We start from the raw sequence: 20,079 nt of genomic DNA, 5'->3' as shown, positions 1-20,079 counted from the left end.
GAGTAAGTGGTCCCTTCTGTGTCTAGCTTACTTCTAGTGATCATATATCTGTTTGGTCCTTGTACCTCCCTTGTTTCCCCTTCTATTTGAGAGATGGAGCTAGAGAGTTCAAGTTATGTGGTTTTGTTTGAAGGAAAAAAAAGGCAATAGAATGGGGTAAAAAAAAATCAAATAAGCTGAAAATGGTCGGAGTCCTAGAGGCTTTTAATCTCAGTTTGAGAGAGAACAGGAAAAAGGTAATTAAAACACTGCAACAATACAGAAAGAAATATCAAATAAAATATCCAGTGAGCACTGCAGCAATAAAGACAAGCACCACAAGTCTTGGTCTTGAAATTAAACCATGCCAGAGTGCCAAAAGAAAGAGAAAGATAAAATAAAATAAAATTGGAGACATCAACTTCAATATCTACCCCAAAATAAAGAACTAAAAAAAAGTCAATCAATAATTAAATATATAAGTGGATAAAAGGATTGTTTTGTGCTTTTTTTTTTTTTCTTTTCCCCCTTCATAGGCACACTAACTATTGGGGACATTATAGAGGGAATTCCCTTGGCCTAGGAGATACAGGGATTCTCCACCCTTGAAGTATACTGTCATGGAATTAACTATAGACTCCTTGCATGATCATTTACTCTCCCCTCAGTGCTTATGTGGTGTATGGAAGACTTCTGCTTTGTCATGGATGGTAAAATCAGACCTCTGTATCTAGAGATCCTGGTGTCTGCCCTTGAACATTTTTATTTGTTTTTGGGCCACACCCGGCAGTGCTCAGGGGTTACTCCTGGCTGTCTGCTCAGATATAGCTCCTGGCAGGAAACGGGGACCATATGGGACACCAGGATTCGAACCAACCACGTTAGGTCCTGGATCGGCGGCTTGCAAGGCAAGCGCCACTGTGCTATCTCTCCGGAACATTTTTAAATGAGATTTTTTTTGTATCTTTTATTGCGAAGCATTTTCAAATGTTGAGAATTGACTTGTCGAAGTTCTTCATCTATACCTAGATACTAATGCTTAGTTTGTTTCAGTCCTTGACTTTTCTGGTTTTGGGTCATATCTGACAGTGCTGGAGGTCTGCTCTTGGTTTTTGACTCATGGGTCCTTATTGGTGGTGCTTGGGTGGGTGGGCTTGGGAGGGGTCTCAGGTAGTACTGGGAATTGAACCTTCTGCATTCAGAATATGTGCTCAACCCTTTTGAGTGCTCTCTCCAACTCTTCTGCTCATTTGTTTGTTTGTTTTGAGACACACTCAGGACTGACTCCTGGCTCTGCTCAGGGATCACTATTGGCGGGGCTCAGGGCACAGATTATACGTGGTGCTAGGATGCACCTGGGTCAACCACATGCAAGACAAGTACACTATCTCTCTGGCCTTTCTGTTCATTTAATTAACTGTCTTTAGATGAACAGGTTTCAAATTAATTGATAGGTTTTTATTGTTATAGTTATTTATTATATGACCTCAAAGAAATCTTTGTCTGCTCAAGTTCTAAAAATACCCTTTATTGGGGTCAGAGAGATAGCATGGAGGTAGGGCATTTGCCTTGGATGCAGAAGGTTGGTGGTTCAAATCCCGGCATCCCATATGGTCCCCTGAACCTGCCAGGAGCAATTTCTGAGCGTAGAGCCAGGAGTAACCCATGGGTACTGCCGGGTGTGACCCCCCCAAAAATAAAATAAATGACAGTTCTGGCAGGCAGCTCATTCTCTTCCTGAGCACTGCTGGGTGTGACCCAAAAACAAACAAACAAAAATACTCTTTATGGGGTCAAGAGATACTATGGGCCAACCTAGCATCACTGGCATTCCATAGTCCCCTAAGTCCACCAGGAGTTATACCTGAGTGCAGAGCCAGGCATAACCCCTGAGCACTGTTGGGTGTGGTCCAAAAACAAAGTAAAGAAACAACAAAACAAACAAAATAACCAACCCCAAAAACCTGTTTTCTCCTGAAGGTTTTTTTTTTTTTTTTGCTACACTTGGTGGTGTTCAGGGTTACTCCTAGCTGTTCTCTGGGCAATGTATAAGGCACCAGGGATTGAACCAGGCTCAGCCACATGTAAAGCAAATGCTGTACCTATTGTACTATCACTCCAGCCCCCTTTCTGAACTTTTTTTTTGTTTTGGGGTCACACCTGGTGACGCTAAGGGGTTATTCCTGACTCTGCACTCAGAAATCACCCCTGGCAGGCTCGGGAGACTATATGGGATGCTGAGAATCAAACCACTGTTGGTTGGTCCTGGGTTGGCCGTGTGCAAATCATCACAGTGGTAACTGTGCTATCTCTTCAGCATCCCCTTCCTAAACTTTTTTTTTTTTTTTTTTTTTTTTTTTGGTTTTTGGGTCACACCCGGCGGTTTTCAGGGATTACTCCTGGCTGTCTGCTCAGAAATAGCTCCTGGCAGGCATGGGGGGACCATATGGGACACCGGGATTCGAACCAACCACCTTTGGTCCTGGATCAGCTGCTTGCAAGGCAAACACTGCTGTGCTATCTCTCCGGGCCCCCCTTCCTAAACTTTTATAGATTTTTTTTTAATTGATTTTTGGGCCACACTTGATGGCGCTTGGGGGTTACTCCTGGCTCTGCACTCAGAAATTGCTACAGGATGGTTTGGGGGACCATATGCGATGCTGGAGGATTGAACCCGGGTCTGTACCGGGTCATCCGGTGCAAGGCAGAAATGCCCTACGGCTGTGCTATCACTCAGCCCCTGAACTTTTATAGATTTAGATTATTTATTTGTTCTTAGAATTTATCTTGAATTACTAAGTGTGTATGTGCAGTCAAATGCTCTTACCACTGAGCTGGGAGATGAGATGTAATTTTCCTTATTTCAATAGCATTCACTGCAAAAAATGTTTTTCTTTTGACTACATTGACACTGTTGCTGAAAATCAAATGACAACACAAACTTTGTATTTATTTCTATATTCCTTCCAATGTTTTATTGATGTTTTTGTGGGATGTTTTACCTGGCTGTGCTTAGGGGCTACTTACTGCTAATACAGTGCCTCAGCGTTATTCCTGGTAATTCTGGGGACCATTTGCTACAGGAACCAGTTAGGGATCACTCCAGCCTATCACTCCTTTGAACTATCTCCCCCATTATTGATCTTTTTCATTGGCCTTTGTAACATTGAACTGCTTTTATTATTGTGGATTTTAGAAGTTAGGTGGTGTATGTACAGCCAAGTAGTTTCCTCATAGCCTCCTCTCCCTAATAACATAGTTGTAAGTCCCAACTTTCATTCTTTCACAAGACTTAACATATCTTAGATTGTGTGCACTTTCATATAAATTTAATTTCATTTTAGCAGTAATAGGGATCAGATCCACTGTTTCATGTATGCAAGGAGGGTTAAAAAGATAATACAGAAGGGTGGGGCCAGAGGTAGGGCGTTTGCCTTGCATGCAGCCAACACACGATGGATGGTAGTTCGAATCCCAGCATCCCATATGGTCCCCCGAGCCTGCCAGGAGTGATTTCTGAGTGCAGAGCCAGGAGTAAACCCTGAGCACCGCTGGGTGTGAGGGTGTGATCCAAAAACAAACAAATGGATAATACAGAAGGGTAAGAAAATTGCTTTGTGGGGCCCGGAGAGCTAGCATGGTGTTGCATGCAGAAGGACAGTGGTTCGAATCACAGCATCCCATATGGTCCCCCGAGCCTGCCAGGAGCAATTTCTGAACGTAGAGCCAGGAGTAACCCCTGAGCTGTCCGGGTGTGTCCCAAAAAACAGGGAGGAAGGGAGGGAAGGAAGGAAGGAAGGAAGGAAGGAAGGAAGGAAGGAAGGAAGGAAGGAAGGAAGGAAGGAAGGAAGGAAGGAAGGAAGGAAGGGAGGGAGGGAGGGAGGGAGGAAGGAAGAAAGGGAGGGAGGTTGGGAGGGAGGGAGGGAAGGAAGGAAGGAAGGAAGGAAGGAAGGAAGGAAGGAAGGAAGGAAGGAAGAAGGAAAGAAGGAAGGAAATTGCTTTGTGTGTAGCCAGCTCCAATTCAAATCCCACCAAACTATATCTTTCACTTACTATATACATTTTAGAATTAACTTTTCAATTTCTATAGAAAAACCTAATGAAATTATGATTATTCATGTATTGAATCTCAATATCAAATGAAGGAGAATTGTTATCTAAACACTGTTGAATCTTCTGATTTATGTGAATAGTACAGCTCCATAATTTTTCTTTATAATGCTTTATAGTTTACCTTGTTAAACTTGGTTTTGGGAGCACACCTGGCATTCCTCAGGGACTATTCCTAGTTCTGTGCACACTAGCATCCCCGACTATGCTCTGGGCAGTAAATATGGTACCAGGGATTTGAACTGGAATCAGTTACTTGCAAGCTTTACCTCTTGTACTGTCTATCTAGCCTCTAGTGTTTTATAGTTTGTAGTGTGTGGACCTTAATTGTTTTTTGTTCATCTGTCCCTAGTAGACTTTATTAATATAAACACACTTTACTATGTTTTTATTATAACAATAGTGACTATACCAGATTGAATTTTCCTCCAGTGACAAATGAGAGAAAAATAATGTTTTTCTTTGATTCTTGAGAACTTTTTTTTTCTTTTTTTTTCTTTTCGGCCACACCCGTTTGATGCTCAGGAGTTACTCCTGGCTAAGCGCTCAGAAATTGCCCCTGGCTTGGGGGGACCATATGGGACGCCGGGAGATGGAACCATGGTCCTTCCTTGACTAGCACTTGCAAGGCAGACACCTTACCTCTAGCGCCACCTCACCAGCCCCGATTCTTTTTTTTTTTTTTTTTTTTTTTTTAATTTTGAATTATGAGAACAAAGATGCAAAGAAAGAGGACAAGGTAAAGTTACAGTGGAAGTACAATCACCCATAACATAATTCTCAGAAGTCCCCTTGCTGATATCTTAACTTTGAACTCCCGATTCTTGAGAACTTTAATCTTACGAGTTTTGGAGGAACCAGTTTCTTGCAACACCCATGATATTGTCCATAGGGTAATAACTACCAGTGGTGCTTGGTAGTAAAGGACATTTTGCTAAGTTGTTCTATTATAATTGTTCTTCTATTAATACTTTGGTCCTTGCTCAAGTATTCACTTTTTTCTTGTAGTGTGTGTGTTTTTGTTTGTTCGTTTGTTTTTGATTTTTGGGTCATACCCAGCAGTGCTCAGGGTTTACTCCTGGCTCTGCCCTCAGGAATCGCCCCTGACAGGCTCAGGGGACCATATGATTTGCTGGGATTTGAACCTCTGTCCATCCTGGATCTGCTGCGTTCAAGGCAAATGCCCTACCACTGTGTTATCTCTTTGGTCCCTGTCGTGTGTGTGTGTGTGTGTGTGTGTGTGTGTGTGTGTGTTTTAGCGTTTGATCATGTGATTCTTCATTGTTATGCACAGGATCTGGCCGAAAGATAGGTTTTCTATATTCATATGGACTGTCCATGGAATGGTAGTAACATTATTATCCTTCATCAGATGTCAGTGTAAACTCAACATTGCAATGATAGTCTTCTAGAAGAGAAGAAAAGGTATTATTCTGAATTGGAAGTAAATGTTTTAAGAGGGTTCTGCTTGGTGTTGCTCATTTTATTTCTACTAGTACCATGGAAAATCCAGAAATAAATTTTATTTCTTGACAGTGGCTCACCACAAACCAGACATCTTGCTTCAATCTGGGCAAGATTGAAAAAATATTCTATTCTAAGTGATTGTTTTAAAATGTCATTGAGGGACTGAAAAGATGGTGCAGTAGATAAGATGCTTATCTTGAATTCATCTGGCTCTGGTTTGATCTCCAGCACCACATACGTCCTCATACTCTGCCAGAATTCACTTCTGAATATAGAGCCGGGAATAACCCCAAAGTTTTACCAGACGTGTCCCCAAATACCATCCTCAATATCATTGAGTTTGCTGCCAGCATATGGAAATGCAATTAAGTTTTTGTTCTTTTTTGTGGGGGACATAGTTGGTGCATGGAGTTGCTCCCTGCCAAGTGCTCAGAGGGTGTTCTTGGTGTTGCTTGAGGGAGTGCCAGTGATTGAACGTGGGGCTCTCACATACATACATGTACTCTAGCCCTTTTAGTCACCCCCTTGCACATATGACTTTATTCCTATAATTTGATGATTTTGCTTATTTTAGTAGGGTTAATTTTTTATTTCCTCAGGTTAGTTTAGACTCATGTTCAATGTAAACAATCATTACATATTCAAATAGTTTTTTAATTTTTTAAAATCTATACCTTGTTTCCTTTTCTATCTTTCTTGACTTAGGCCTTTAGATCCATTCCTGAGCATAAGTGATGGTAGAAGTCATTTTAATTTTGCTCCCATTGGAGTGGGAAAATACCAACTGTATTACTGTTAGGAGGTTTTTTTGTCAGAATTTTCTCTGTGTGTGTGTGTGCACGCGTGTGTGTGTGTGTGTGTGTGTGTGAGAGAGAGAGAGAGAGAGAGAGAGAGAGAGAGAGAGAGGAGAGAGAGAGAGAGAGAGAGAGAGAGAGAGAGAGAGAGAGAGAGAGAGAGAGAGAGAGAGAGAGAGAGAGTGTTGCTGTTCCATGGAGTTTTTTCAGGATGTGTATGACATTTTTTGTTTGTTTATTTTGGTGATGCGCAGGGGTTACTCCTGGGTCTGCACTCAGAAATTGCTCCTGGCAGGCTGGAGAAATGGCGAAGCGGTAGGGCATTTACCGTGCACGTGGCTGACCCAAGATGGATCTCGGTTAGATCCCTAGCATTCCATATGGTCCCCCAAGCCAGGAGCAATTTCTTTTTTTTCTTTTTTTTTTTGGTTTTTGGGTTGCACCTGACAGCGCTCAGGGGTTACTCCTGGCTCTACATCAGAAATTGCTCCTGGCAGTCTCGCGGGACCATATGGCATGCCGGGATTTGAACCACCATCCTTCTGCATGCAAGGCAAATGCCCTATCTCCATGCTATCTCTCCGACCCTGTTTTCTTGTTTTTTTGTTTTTGGGATTACTCCAGACTATATGCTTAAAAATCGCTCCTGGCAGGCTCGGGGGAACCATATGGGACGCTGGGATCCGAACCACTGTCCTTCTGCATGCAAGGCAAATGCCCTACCTCCATGCTATCTCTCCAGCCCCAACCAGGAGCAATTTCTGAGTGCATAGCCAGGAGTAACCCCTGAGCGTCGCTGGGTGTGGCCCAAAATAAAAAAAGAAAACAAAAAAAAGAAATCACTCTTGACTTGGGGATTATATGGGACTCCTGGTGATCGAACCACAGTTTGTCCTAGGTCAGCAGGATGCAAGGCAAAAGCCCTACCACTGCACCACTGCTCCAGCCCCTGTGTATGACATTTATTTTTATTTATTTGTTTTTTGGGGTCACACCTGGTGATGCTCTGGCTATGTGCTCAGAAATTGCTCCTGGCTTGGACCATATGGGCTGCCGGGGGATCCAACTTAGGTCCGTCCTAGGCTAGCAAGGGCAAGGCAGAGGCCTTACCGCTTGCACCACCACGGCCCGACATTGTTTGTTTGTTTGTTTATTTATGTGTTTATTTATTTTTGGTCATACCCGCCAGCGCTCAATGGTTACTCCTGGCTCTATGCTCAGAAATCACTCCTGGCAGGCTTGGAGGACCATATGGAACGTCAGGGGATCCAACTGAGGTCGGTCCTAGGCTAGCGAAGGCATGGCAGATGCCTTACCACTTGCACCAGCACTCTGGCCCCGACATTTTTTTTTTTTTTGGTTTTTGGTCACACCTGGCAGCGCTCAAGGGTTACTCCTGCCTCTACACTCAGAAATCGCGCCTGGCAGGTTCGGGGGACCATATGGGATGCCAGGGTTCGAACCACCATCCTTCTGCATGCAAGGCAAACGCCCTACCTCTATGCTCTTTCTCCATCCTCTGGGCCCTGACATTTTTATTTTAACATAGTAAATTTTATGGACTGTTTTTGTTATTGTTGTTGTTTTTAGTCACGTGATACTGAGAGGTCACTCTTGGCCTGTTGGGGGACCATATGGATGCAGGAGATCCAACCCATGTTGGCTGCATACAAGGCAAGCACTTTACCTGCTGTATAGCTCTAGCCCCAAAAAGACAAATGTCTTAACCCCCTGTATTATCTCTCTGACCCCTACACTATTTTTTTTTTTTTGATAAGAATTGATAGCTATTTTAAGGTTTTCTGGTATAATTTGATAGGAATAGTTTAGGTTTTCACACTAGAAAATTCTAAAAAAGTAAAACAACACCACCCTGATTGTTAGAAATTAACTTAGGGGACCGGTGAGGTGGCGCTAGAGGAAAGGTGTCTGCCTTGCAAGTGCTAGCCAAGGAAGGACCCTGGTTCTATTCCCCAGCGTCCCATATGCGTCCCATATGGTCTTCGCAAGCCAGGGCAGTTTCTGAGCACTTAGCCAGGAGTAACTCCTGAGCATCAAATGGGTGTGGCCCCAAAAAACCAAAAACCAAAAACAAACAAAAAAAAAACCCAACAGAAATTAACTTAGTAAGTGGACTAGTATTAGAACAGTCAGAAACGAATTTTCAATCTTTTGATATTGGGGGAATGGTAGTCTCTTGTTAGATAATTATAGTTATAATGACATGAAACAATTGATTACTTGTATTTTATTATGACTATAAAGCTAAACTACAGGGCCCGGAGAGATAGCACAGCGGCGTTTGCCTTGCAAGCAGCCGATCCAGGACCAAAGGTGGTTGGTTCGAATCCCGGTCCCCCCTGCCTGCCAGGAGTGATTTCTGAGTGTAGAGCAGGAGTAAACCCTGAGCGCTGCCGCCAGGTGTGACCCCAAAACAAAACAAAACAAACAAAGATCACTGGGAAATTGTTCTCTTTATGAAAGTGAAAAATGAGAAAGAACTTTGGACAAAGTTACAGAAATTCTATAACAAGTCTTTTTTTTTTCTATAACAAGTCTTATAAGATTTAAGATTGTTTTAAAAGTTTTCCCCCAACTCTGCATACAGTGTTGTCCAGAGGTGTTTGAATGCCTGTGGTAATGTTACTAGTCATTATAAGCTGAAACCATTCATTGGTGCACACACATTTTCCATTGTTACTCTGTTTTTCCTTCAGGAATGTGGCTTTTATTATGGCATTTTATTTGGCTTTATGACATTTATTTTTATCTTTTTTTTGCTGCTATTATTATTTATTTATTTATTTATTTATTTTGGTTTTTGGGCCACACCTGGCGGTGCTCAGGGGTTACTCCTGGTTGTCTGCTCAGAAATATCTCCTGACAGGCACAGGGGACCATATGGGACACTGGGATTCCAACCAACCACCTTTGGTTCTGGATCGGCTGCTTGTAAGGCAAATGCCATTGTGCTATCTCTCCAGGCCCTGTTATTTTTTTTTTTTTTTTTTTTTGGGCCACACCCGGTAACGCTCAGGGGTTACTCCTGGCTATGTGCTCAGAAGTTGCTCCTGGCTTGGGGGACCATATGGGACACCGGGGGATCGAACCGCGGTCCGTCCAAGGCTAGCGCAGGCAAGGCAGGCACCTTACCTTTAGCGCCACCGCCCGGCCCCCTGTTATTATTTTTTATATACATCTTTACACATAATTCTCTTTTTAATTTGATTCTATGAAACCAGTAAGTATTGAAAATTAGGCATGAAAGTGACTTGGAGAGTTTATAAAAGTCAAATAAAAACTAAGGAAAATGCTATTTTATCTTATATACTTGCTTCTGTTCTTCATGAAAACATGTTGGTAGATTAATTAAAGCCAAAAGTGGTCATTTGCAAGGCAAGTACCTTATCTCTTGTACTGTCTCTGTGCCCCCAAAATGTTTTAATTGTTTTGTATCCAAAGTATAATTTTTATTTTTGATTTTGGTCCATACCTAGTGGTAGTTAGAAGTTACCATAGGCTCAGTGCTTGGGGTTGCTCCCAGTGGTACTTACGGGACCATATATTTTGGGGGGTTGAACCTGGGTCTCCTGCATGTACTCCTACCTATTGAGCTATCTGTCCAACCCTTGCTATTGTGTGTGCTTCTTTTTGTGTGTGTGGGGGGGGGCACACCTGGTGGTGCTCAGTGGTTACTCCTGGCTCTGTGCTCTGAAATTGCTCCTGCCGGCTTGGAGGGACCATATGGGATGCCGGGAATCAAACTTGGGTCTGTCCTGGATCAGCTGCGTGCAGGCAGATGCCCTGCTGCTGTGCTATCTCTTCAGCCCCTGTGTGTGCTTTTTTAAAAAAAATCTTGTTATATTTAGGCAACGTGTTTGCAGTAGTAAATAGTATTAATATTTTGATGTTCCTGCAAAGTGCAAGGCTGGGGATGTGGTTCAACAATAGAGTGTGCATACATGTGCATGCACGTGTAATTGTGTGTGTGTGTGTGTGTGTGTGTGTGTGTGTGTGTTTGATCTCTGATATAACAGAAAACAAATAAAATAAGTAAAATAAGAAATAAAGCTAAGTCTGGGGCTGGAAAATTATAGTGCAGTAGATGGACCACTTGCCTTGTGTGTGACTGACCTGGATTCCATCCTGGCACCACATTTGACCTTCTGCACATGCCAGAAGTGATCCCTTAGTATAGAGACAGGAATAAGACCTGAGTACCACCAGGTATATAAACCCCCTGACTCCCCCCAAATAAAGCTAAATCCAAATACCTGTCATTTCAATACTACGTGTGTACCTCAATATGCATCTCTAAAAAATTGGCCATTTTCTTGTATAATGACAGTACTATCATGAATGAATCTAACAAAGCTAGCAATAATTTCTTCATCGTATCTCACAGAGGAAGTTGCTTGTCAGTTTCATTTCAGGCCAAGCTTGTCTTTTTTTTTTTTTTTTTTGTGCACTCCATGTTTTTTTTTTTTTTTTATTTGATCCCATTAAGTCATTACTATGGATAATTCAGCATGTTAGGCTTTTTCTGTATACATTCTCTAATGAAAGACTCCAGAATTGATTCTGAACTAAATCTAAACTAAAACTAATTTTTTTTTCCTGCCCTTCCAACTAAAACTAATTTATCACTTGTTATAAATTTGTCAAAAACTCAGTTTGAATTCTATTTCAAATATGGTCAGAAGGACTTTCTCTGTTACACATTGTTTGATAGCACTTGGACTTCTAGCCCAGCTGGTTTATTCATTCTAAAAAACATAGAGTCAGAGGATCTGAAGGCACTTGATTTTCAAGGCACAAACTAAACTTAAATAAACATAGTTGAGTTGTTAGAATTATTGCCATGATGTTAGGCCTGGGCTTTTCTTACTCTGACTCTTTTTACCTATTTAACAAATGAAATAGAATTAGTTTACAGAGCTGGAGCGATAGCTTAGTGTTAGGATGTTTGCCTTATATGCTGCACACCCAGGTTCAATCCCTGGCATTCCGTATGATCTCTTGAGCCTGCCAGGAGCGATTTCTGCGCTGAGACAGGAGTAACCCATGAGCTCTGCTCCCCAAACAACAACAACAAAAGAATTAATTTACATGCCAAAACTACCACTTTTTCCTCCTGTATTTGTAAAGACATTGGTGGGATTTGGTTTTGTTTTTTTTTTTTTTTAGGTTTTGGACCACACCCAGCGGTGCTCAAGGGTTACTGCTGGTTCTACACTCAGAAATTGCTCCTTGTGGGGCTGGAGAGATAGCATGGAGGTAAGGCGCTTGCCTTTCATGCAGAAGGTCATTGGTTCCAATCCCGGCATCCCATATGGTCCCCCGAGCCTGCCAGGAACAATTTCTGAGCGTTGAGCCATGAGTAACCTCTAAGCGCTGCTGGGTGTGACCCAAAAAACCAAAAAAAGAAAAAGAAATTGCTCCTTGCATACTGTTGACCTGGGATGGACCCAGGTTGGAGCTCCGGCATCCCATAATGTGATTTTCTGAGTGCAAAACCATGAGTAACCCAAATGCAGCCGGATATGGCCCCAAAACAATAAAAACAAAAAACAAACCCCAAAAAACCCAAATAAAACCAAACTCAGGAATCACTCCTGGCAGGCTTGGGAGACCGTATGGGATGTTGGGGATCTGACCTGAGTCCATCCTGGGTTGGCATGCAAGACAAACGCCCTACCGGTATGCTATCTTTCTGGCCTCAACATTGATGGGTATTTAAAAAATTTCTGGAAATTAGGAGGGAAAAGATGGACACATGGAGCTATGTGGATACTTGATTCTTTCATAATGTTTTCATAGGTCTTCCATTTCCTGGTAGTTTGGTCATTTGTTCTTATTTATCTGGTCTCATGAATTTGTAATGTGATTTTAATATTATAATCACTATAGTAAAATATTACTTATGTTTGGGTTTTTGGGCCACACCTGATGGAGCTCAGGACTTACTCCAGGTTCTGTGCTCAGGAATAATTCCTGGCAGAACTTGGGGGATCATATAGGCTGCAGACTCCACCCTGGTTATTTGCATGCAAGGCAAAACACCTTAGTACTATTGCTTTTGCTTCTTGTTGCTTCTTATTTATTTTTTGGTTTTAGGGTTACACTTGGCAGTGTTCAGGGGTTACTCTCGGCTCTGCTGAGGAATTACTCCTGGCAGTGCTTGGGGGACCATATGGGAAGCCAAGGATCGAACCCGGGTTGGCTGTGTACAAGGCACATGACCTACCTCCTGTACTGTCATTCTGGCCTCTATCGCCCCTATTGTTGTATTAATCAGGATAGTTTATTTTAGGAGACTTTTAGAAAGAGATGCTCCATATCAGATACCTAGCAATGTCCATGCCTTTTTTTTTTTTAAAAAAATCTTCAGTATTGATTTTTCTTTTTAAGTCATCTAAAAACAACTTGATGCTTAAAAAAGATAGGAATTACTTCTCAGATTTAGGTCAGGAATATATATATATATATATATATATATATATATACATATATATATATATGTATATATATATATAATTGCTTTTCAGCCTTTTGGCTAAGATCAAGTGAAAAATATACATCTATTTTGATCTTGGGCTGGTGAGGAAGGGACTGTCAGGAACTTAAGAAGTGCTTAGGGTATAGAACAAGGCTACAAGTTGAGGAGGCTTGAGGAAAAATATTATTACTGAAATAAATATTCAAAATAAAGTTGACTATTTCCTTATATTTCTCTGTATGGTTCCTTGGTTTACTAACCTCTTTCCCTTTCACACAAGAATTAAAGACTTTTTCTCTTGACACCATCTCTAATTGGAACCTCATTGCAGTTGCCTTTCTTTTTACCTTAGTTCCAGATCTTTACTGTTGAACTATTACAGTTGCTTTCACTCTGTCTCAGTTTTGTTATTTGCTTTTCTTGCCAGTTTATCAGCCCTTATCTAAAATACAGAAATCAACACAGCCGACCAGTCCTCTTTATAGAACAATAGAATACTGTGAGCCTGGGCCACTTTAAGTCTACAAGAGGTTGCTTCATGGACTCTGTGCTGTGCTTTTGTTCTTCTTTGCCCTGCTCACATTGCTTGTTTTCTGAAATGTTGAGAAATGATAAAAGGGAAATTCAGTCCATATACTTACTTTCATTTGTCATATCAGATAAATATTGAAATGTTGTCTTTCAGTTTTATCAGATAAACATGAGATTTTAATTCAAAAATACTATTTGGATTCAGTTTCTAAGTTCAGTACTTAAGTATTTATTTTTTTTGTTTTTGTTTTTGGGCCACACCCATTGCTGCTCAGGGTTTTTTCCTGGCTATGTGCTCAGAAATTGCCCCTGGCTTGGGGGACCAAATGGGATGCAGGGGTGGGGGGGGATTGAACCACATTCATTCTAGGCTAGCCACTTGCAAGGCAAGCCTTACCTCTAGCGCCACCGCTCTGGCCCCAATACTTAAGTATTTAGAGTTTTCTGTTTTGATGGTGTAATTACATTTTTTTTATTACTTTCCTCCCCCACACCTAACTTCTGCCCTTACCTTTTTGTTTATTAGTTGCTTGTGGTAGAGAGGAGGAAGATGTGAAAACAAAGGAAGTAGGTTTCAGTCAGACAGACTGGAGAGAAACACCCTGGTATAAGAAATTATCATACACCAGCTGCTTTGTGGTTTCTTAAGGAGGAAATGCAGCCAAAAAAGAGAGAGAACTTTCATTTCGAAATAGATTCTTTGTTGTAATAACATCTTATACAATCTTTCATAAAATGCAGAACTACCTAAGAGTGGGAATCATTTCAGGTACTTTAGTAACTATAATTTATTGCTTTAGATTTCTTTAAGATGTACCAGTTTTTTTTTTTTTTTTTGGTCACACCCAGCAGTGCTCAGGGGTTACTCCTGGCTCTAGGCTCAGAAATTGCCCCTGGCAGGCACAGGGGACCATATGGGATGCCAGGATTCGAACCACTGTCCATGCCCTGCCTCCATGCTATCTCTCTGGCCTCAGATGTACCAGTTTTTATGATTTAAGACCATTTCAAAAAGTTACTAAAAAGATATTTCAAATGCCTTATTTCTTCTTAGACAAAAGAAGTTAGAAAAAGTGATGGAAGAAGAAGGCCTTAAAGATGAAGAGGTAATTAATATTGGAGATATCCTTCTGAAACTAGCATGGTAAACCTTGTCTTGTCCAGTTAGTCTGTTGAATGGGGCATGGGGAGGATTTTAGCTTAGTAATAGGAGCTTAGTAATTGAGGGTGGGTACACTCATAGATTTAGGTATTCATGTAGAGGAAGAAGTTAGGAGAGGGAGACTGCTCTTGTGCATTGTTAATACACTAATTAGACCTAGAATTCTTCAATGGGAAGAGATAATATCAAATTAAATTAAATGCAATTTTTTTTGCTAGCTTATAGAAATCACTTGAGAAATTTCTAGAGCATTAGATCAGTTTTCCTTTCATCTGTCAGGGCAAAATATTTCTCAAAATTATTTCTTTCCTCCCCAGATTACAGATGTGATAGGAGGAAAACGTAGTTTTATAGAAAACTGGGGAAGGAATTAATTGGTAGTGGAAATGCCTTTAAAATTAGGAATGAGGGGGTTAGATAGTCTGATTTCTTAGAGGAGTTATCCATTTTTTTAGTCTGGCTGGTTATATTGTGTCTGAAGTTGTGGGGGAAGGGAAACCTGACCTTTTCAGGGTTCTTTTTGTTTTTTTGTTTTTCGTTTTTTTTTTTTTTTTTTTTTGGACCATACCCATTGACTCTCAGGGGTTACTCCTGGCTATGCGCTCAGAAATTGCTCCTGGCTTGGTAGGACCATATGGGACACTGGGGGATCGAACTGCGGTCTGTCCTAGGCTAGCACTTGCAAGGCAGACGCCTTACCTCTAGTGCCACCGCTCCGGCTCCCTTTTCAGGGTTCTTATATAGTGGTTTTCTGTGTGAAAAGATAATGCTTAGTCCGGTGTGACTCTATGCTATTCAGATAGATTGAATCACAAACACAGCATTGCTGTGGTATTTCTGAGTTTGGCTCTTCTTTCCTACCCTTCTTTCCTTTGTATTTAAACTCTAGAAACGACTTAGAAGATCAGCACATGCTCGGAAAGAAACAGAATTTCTTCGTTTGAAGAGAACAAGACTTGGATTGGAAGATTTTGAGTCTTTAAAAGTAATAGGCAGAGGAGCATTTGGTGAGGTAAAAAAACCACAACTACTTTGCAGTTGGAGAAGTACTAAAGAACTTAGAAGCTAATATATCTTGAACTTGATTGTTGAGATAACTGAAATATGAGGCAGGCAGGTTAAGCTTGTCAGTCTCACATATATTTTGGGAGGGCCCAAGTGGTGCTTAAGATGCCAGGAGCTCCTCCTGGCAATTCTCAGTTAACCAATCCAGTGGTTTAATGTGAAACCATGAGAATGTGGTGCTCTGCAGTCCTGGGATTACTTGGGCCACTCTAGGTTGCTCAGGGGTCTCCACAGATGTACAAAATGATGCTTAGGTTGCCATGTTGTATCCATGGGACTAGATTCTTTGCATTTTAACCTGTGAACTATTTCTAGCTCCCACCCTCATCCCAGCTCCTTTTTTTTTTTTTTTTTTTTGTTAACAAGGTAGTTTTTATTGAAGGTTATTTAGAAAGATGTAGTGGGGAGAGAGGATGAAGTGTGTGTTCAAGAAAGAACATAGTTTTTTTTCAGTGTGCAAGTAAGTAAGCAGAGAAACAGGGACAAACAAGATACATGTTCAAGAAAGATGACTGGCTTGAAGAACAGCTCAGCTCTGTATCTTAACTACTTTCTCTTCCCCTCTCCACTATTCCAGATCTCTACTTTCTGTTTTTCCAGAGATGATGTTGATGCTTTGAGTTTGATTTAGAAGGAGTATTGAAAAGGAGAAGGAAATCAGTACTTTTTACTGAGTGCTTCTCTCTCTCTGCCTCCCTCTCCCTCTTTCCCTCCTTCCATTCCTCCCCACCTCTTTTTTGGGTCTAGCCTGGTGGTGCCTGGGTTACAGCTCTGGGAACCATATGGGGTGCCGGGAATTGAACCTGAGTCTGTCCCGTGTGCTCTCTGGCCCCCCTCTTTTTCCTTTCTCTTATTATAACTAATTTTTTGTTGTTGTTTGGGCCACACCTGGTGACGCTCAGGAGTTACTCCTGGCTATGTGCTCAGAAATTGCTCCTGGCTTGGGGGACCATATGGGAGGCCGGGGGATTGAACCACAGTCCATCCTAGGTTAGCGAGGGAAAGGCAGACGTCTGTCTGCCTTACCACTTGAGCCACCGCTCCAGCCCCCTATTATAACTCATTCTTTTTTTTGTTTTTTGTTTTTTTGGGACACACCTGGCAGCGCTCAGGGGTTACTCCTGGCTCTTAGCCTCAGAAGTCACTCCTGGCAGGCTCAGGGGACCATATGGGGCTCTGGGATTCGAAGCACCTACCTTCTGCATACAAGGCAAACGCCTTACCTCCATGCTATCTCTCTGGCCCCTGTTATAACTAATTCTTGTTTTGTTTCATTTGGTTTGATTTTTGGACCACACCTGGTGGTGCTTAGGGTTTACTCCTGCTTCTGTACTTGGAATTACTTCTGGCAGGCAGACTGTATAAGATTCTGGCAATCGAATCTGGGTACCTACATGTAAGATAAGCACTCTACCTGTTGCATGTCACACCAGTTCCTGTAATTCATTTTTTTGATGATAAAATTAAGGCTGAAATTTATGTTCCAAAGTCACATAGCTATTGAGCATTGTTACTAGGAGATCTTCTTGACATTCATGCTTTTGTTTTTCCCTTCCCACACTACCTCTCTATAGCAGCAAACTAACAATACATTTATGAAAATAAAAAGCACAAACTGAAAACAAGGAATGAGAGTTACAGTGGATATTGCAGTTTTTATATTACATTTTATTACATTTATATTACATTTTATATTACATGTATATTACATTCAAAGTTCCTTAAAGAGAATGGATAGTGTGAACAATTTCTTTTCATTTTATATTATCCAAATAGTATAGTACATATTTTGTATAGATTTCCATTAGAAAATTGATTCATGAACATTTATATAACAATTATCTTGGGGAAGGGATGGAAAATGCTTTAATTCCATGCTATCTCTCTGGCCCTAACTAAAACTTTTGTTTTTACTGAATTTTTCAGCAAAAACAAAGTTCCCAAATATATCGTCCAATTAAAAAGTAGCAAACTCTACAATAAATATTAATTTTAAAAGGGAACAAATACTACTAAAATATGTTTTGTTCTGAAAAATAAATTTGAAATAGCATGAGAACTGAGTGGCATTGGGAAAAGAGAAAAAGACATTTTTAAAAAATAAATAAGTTCTGGGGCAGAGCTATATAGCACAGTGAGGAGTGCATTTGCCTTACACGAGGCTGACCAGGATTGGATCAGTGGCATCCCATACGGTCCCCCAAGCACTGCCAGGGGTAATTCCTGAGCACCTCTGTCCTAAAAACCGAACCAAACCCAAACCCAAACCAAACCACCCAATAAAACAAAAATAAGACCAAAAATTCTTTGAGTCATTGTGAGATGCATTATACAGTTGTTCATGATTGAGTTTCAGTCATACAGTGTCCAACACACATCCTTTCACCAGTGCACATTTTCTGCCACCGAAGTCCTCAGTTTACTTTCTGTCCCCCACCCATCCTCTCCCCTGCCTGCCTCTGTGGCAGACACTCTCTCTCCTCCCTTCTTCCCTCTCTCTCTCCCTCCTTCCTCCTGCCTCTCTCTTCCTTCTTCCATCTCTCCCTCTCTCCTCTCTCCCCCCCATCTTCTCTCTCCCTTTTGTCCTTCTTACATCCTCTCTCTAGCTCTCGTATTTTTTTTCTTTTACATACTGTGGTTTGCATTATTGTTACTGAAGGGGGATCATGCACATCACTGTCTTATGTCAGCTCCTAGTTCTTATCCAGAGTGATCAGTTCCAAGTATCATTGTCATAGTGCTCCCTTCTCTTCCTCTCTCCCATCTTTGTGGCAAGTTTCGAACCATAGACAGGTCCTCCTGGCCGTTGGAAAAACAGTTTCACCATTGTATTTGTATTATTATTTGTATGTATTACTTACATACAATATATGATATATGGAATGGTATGGATGAAGTTCTAATAAAACTAAAACACATATTTTCAGTTGGAACCCTTATATTAAATTTGGTTTTTTGTTTGTTTGCTTGTTTGTTTGGTGGAGGGGTCACACTTGGTGACGCTCAGGAGTTACTTCTGGCTATGCACTCAGAAATCGCTCCTGGCTTGGGGGACCATATGGGATGCCGTGGCCTGTCCTAGGCTAGCACTGGCCTTCCTGCTTCATACCACCGCTCTGGCTCCAAATTTGTTTTATTTTAAACTATTTGTTTATTGATTCATTGGTTGATTGATTGGTTTCTGGGCCACACCCAGCAGAGCTCAGGGTTCACTCAGAAAATTGCCTCTCAGGGGCCGGCGAGGTGGCGCTAGAGGTAAGGTGTCTGTCTTGCAAGCGCTAGCCAAGGAAAGACCGCGGTTTGATCCCCCTGCGTCCCATATGGTCCCCCCAAAGCCGGGGTCAATTTCTGAGCGCTTAGCCAGGAGTAACCCCTGAGCATCAAATGTATGTGGTTTGAAAAAACCAAAAAAAAGCATTAAGTTGGTACTATAAACTTTTGATTTGCAATTTCTTTGATAATTCTTAGGTGCGACTTGTTCAGAAGAAAGATACAGGGCATGTGTATGCAATGAAAATACTTCGCAAAGCAGATATGCTTGAAAAGGAGCAGGTAAAACACATTTATAGCAGAGCTGTTGGCTTATGATGTTTTTGTTGTTGTTTTTCTAAAACTGAGTTTTTTTGCTTATTTGAAATATCTTTGCTTATTAGATTTTCTAAGCTATGTCGTGTATTATATAATTTTGTTTTTCACCTAAAGAATCACATATTTTTAAAGTATAAAATAAGACCAAATATTTTGTTCTGTCTTTTAAAAATTAAAAATCAATGTGTAAGGTATCTGCTGTTTTTATCTCTATTTATTACATGATGTTCCTTACATGAGGTCACTTTGAGGTCACACCTGGCATTGTGACGTTTCTTATTGAGTGCCGAGAGATAGAAATTGTGTCTGCATCTTAGATCTAAGATCTAGATTTATGATTTGGAAATGTGTCATAATCTACTTCTGCATATTAATATACTTCTGTGTCTTAATATAATTCTATACACTCAAACCAAGTTTTTGAGAAAAATAGCCCATAAGTATTTAAGAGATAATAGTGTTCTAATTTCAGAATGAATTTGAAAAATATAATGCAAACGGCAGATCAGTGCAAATTGTTTTATAATAATTAAATAGCATTGTAAAAACCTAAAATATTTTTCAAATATGTTTATAAGTTGCTTTAAGAATATTATGGAGGGTTGGCAAGATAGCTCAAATTGCTAAAGAGCATATTGTGCCTGAAGTTTGATTCCCAGACCTGCATAGGTTCCCAAGCACTAGTATGTGTAGCCCCTGTGACCGTGGCCTCTCCTGAGGTAATTCTGGTAGTTCTCATCGCTGCTAGACCCGAGTACTGAACCTTAATGCCTACTTAGCTGGGTTGAGTAGTGCCAGGAATTAGCTTGGGACTACCACTAAAAAGGAAGGAACCTTTTCTCACCAAAATGGATTTTAAATATTAGCATATTGCAGATGAAAAT

General features: G+C 41.0%; 1 protein-coding gene across 1 annotated transcript in view; it reads left to right on the top strand.

Annotated features, from left to right (window-relative positions):
- The window catches only part of STK38 (serine/threonine kinase 38), a 55,460-nt gene that overhangs the window by 17,389 nt on the left and 17,992 nt on the right, over positions 1–20,079 (top strand). Inside the window, exons 3-5 of the mRNA XM_049765375.1 lie at positions 14,435–14,486; positions 15,432–15,554; positions 19,076–19,159. Coding sequence (XP_049621332.1) covers positions 14,435–14,486; positions 15,432–15,554; positions 19,076–19,159 — 259 coding nt within the window. The remainder of the gene's footprint in view (positions 1–14,434; positions 14,487–15,431; positions 15,555–19,075; positions 19,160–20,079) is intronic.

Source organism: Suncus etruscus, chromosome 18 (genome assembly GCF_024139225.1).
Source record: "Suncus etruscus isolate mSunEtr1 chromosome 18, mSunEtr1.pri.cur, whole genome shotgun sequence".
Lineage (NCBI taxonomy): Eukaryota > Metazoa > Chordata > Mammalia > Eulipotyphla > Soricidae > Suncus > Suncus etruscus.
This window is presented reverse-complemented; position numbering and strand designations above follow the sequence as displayed.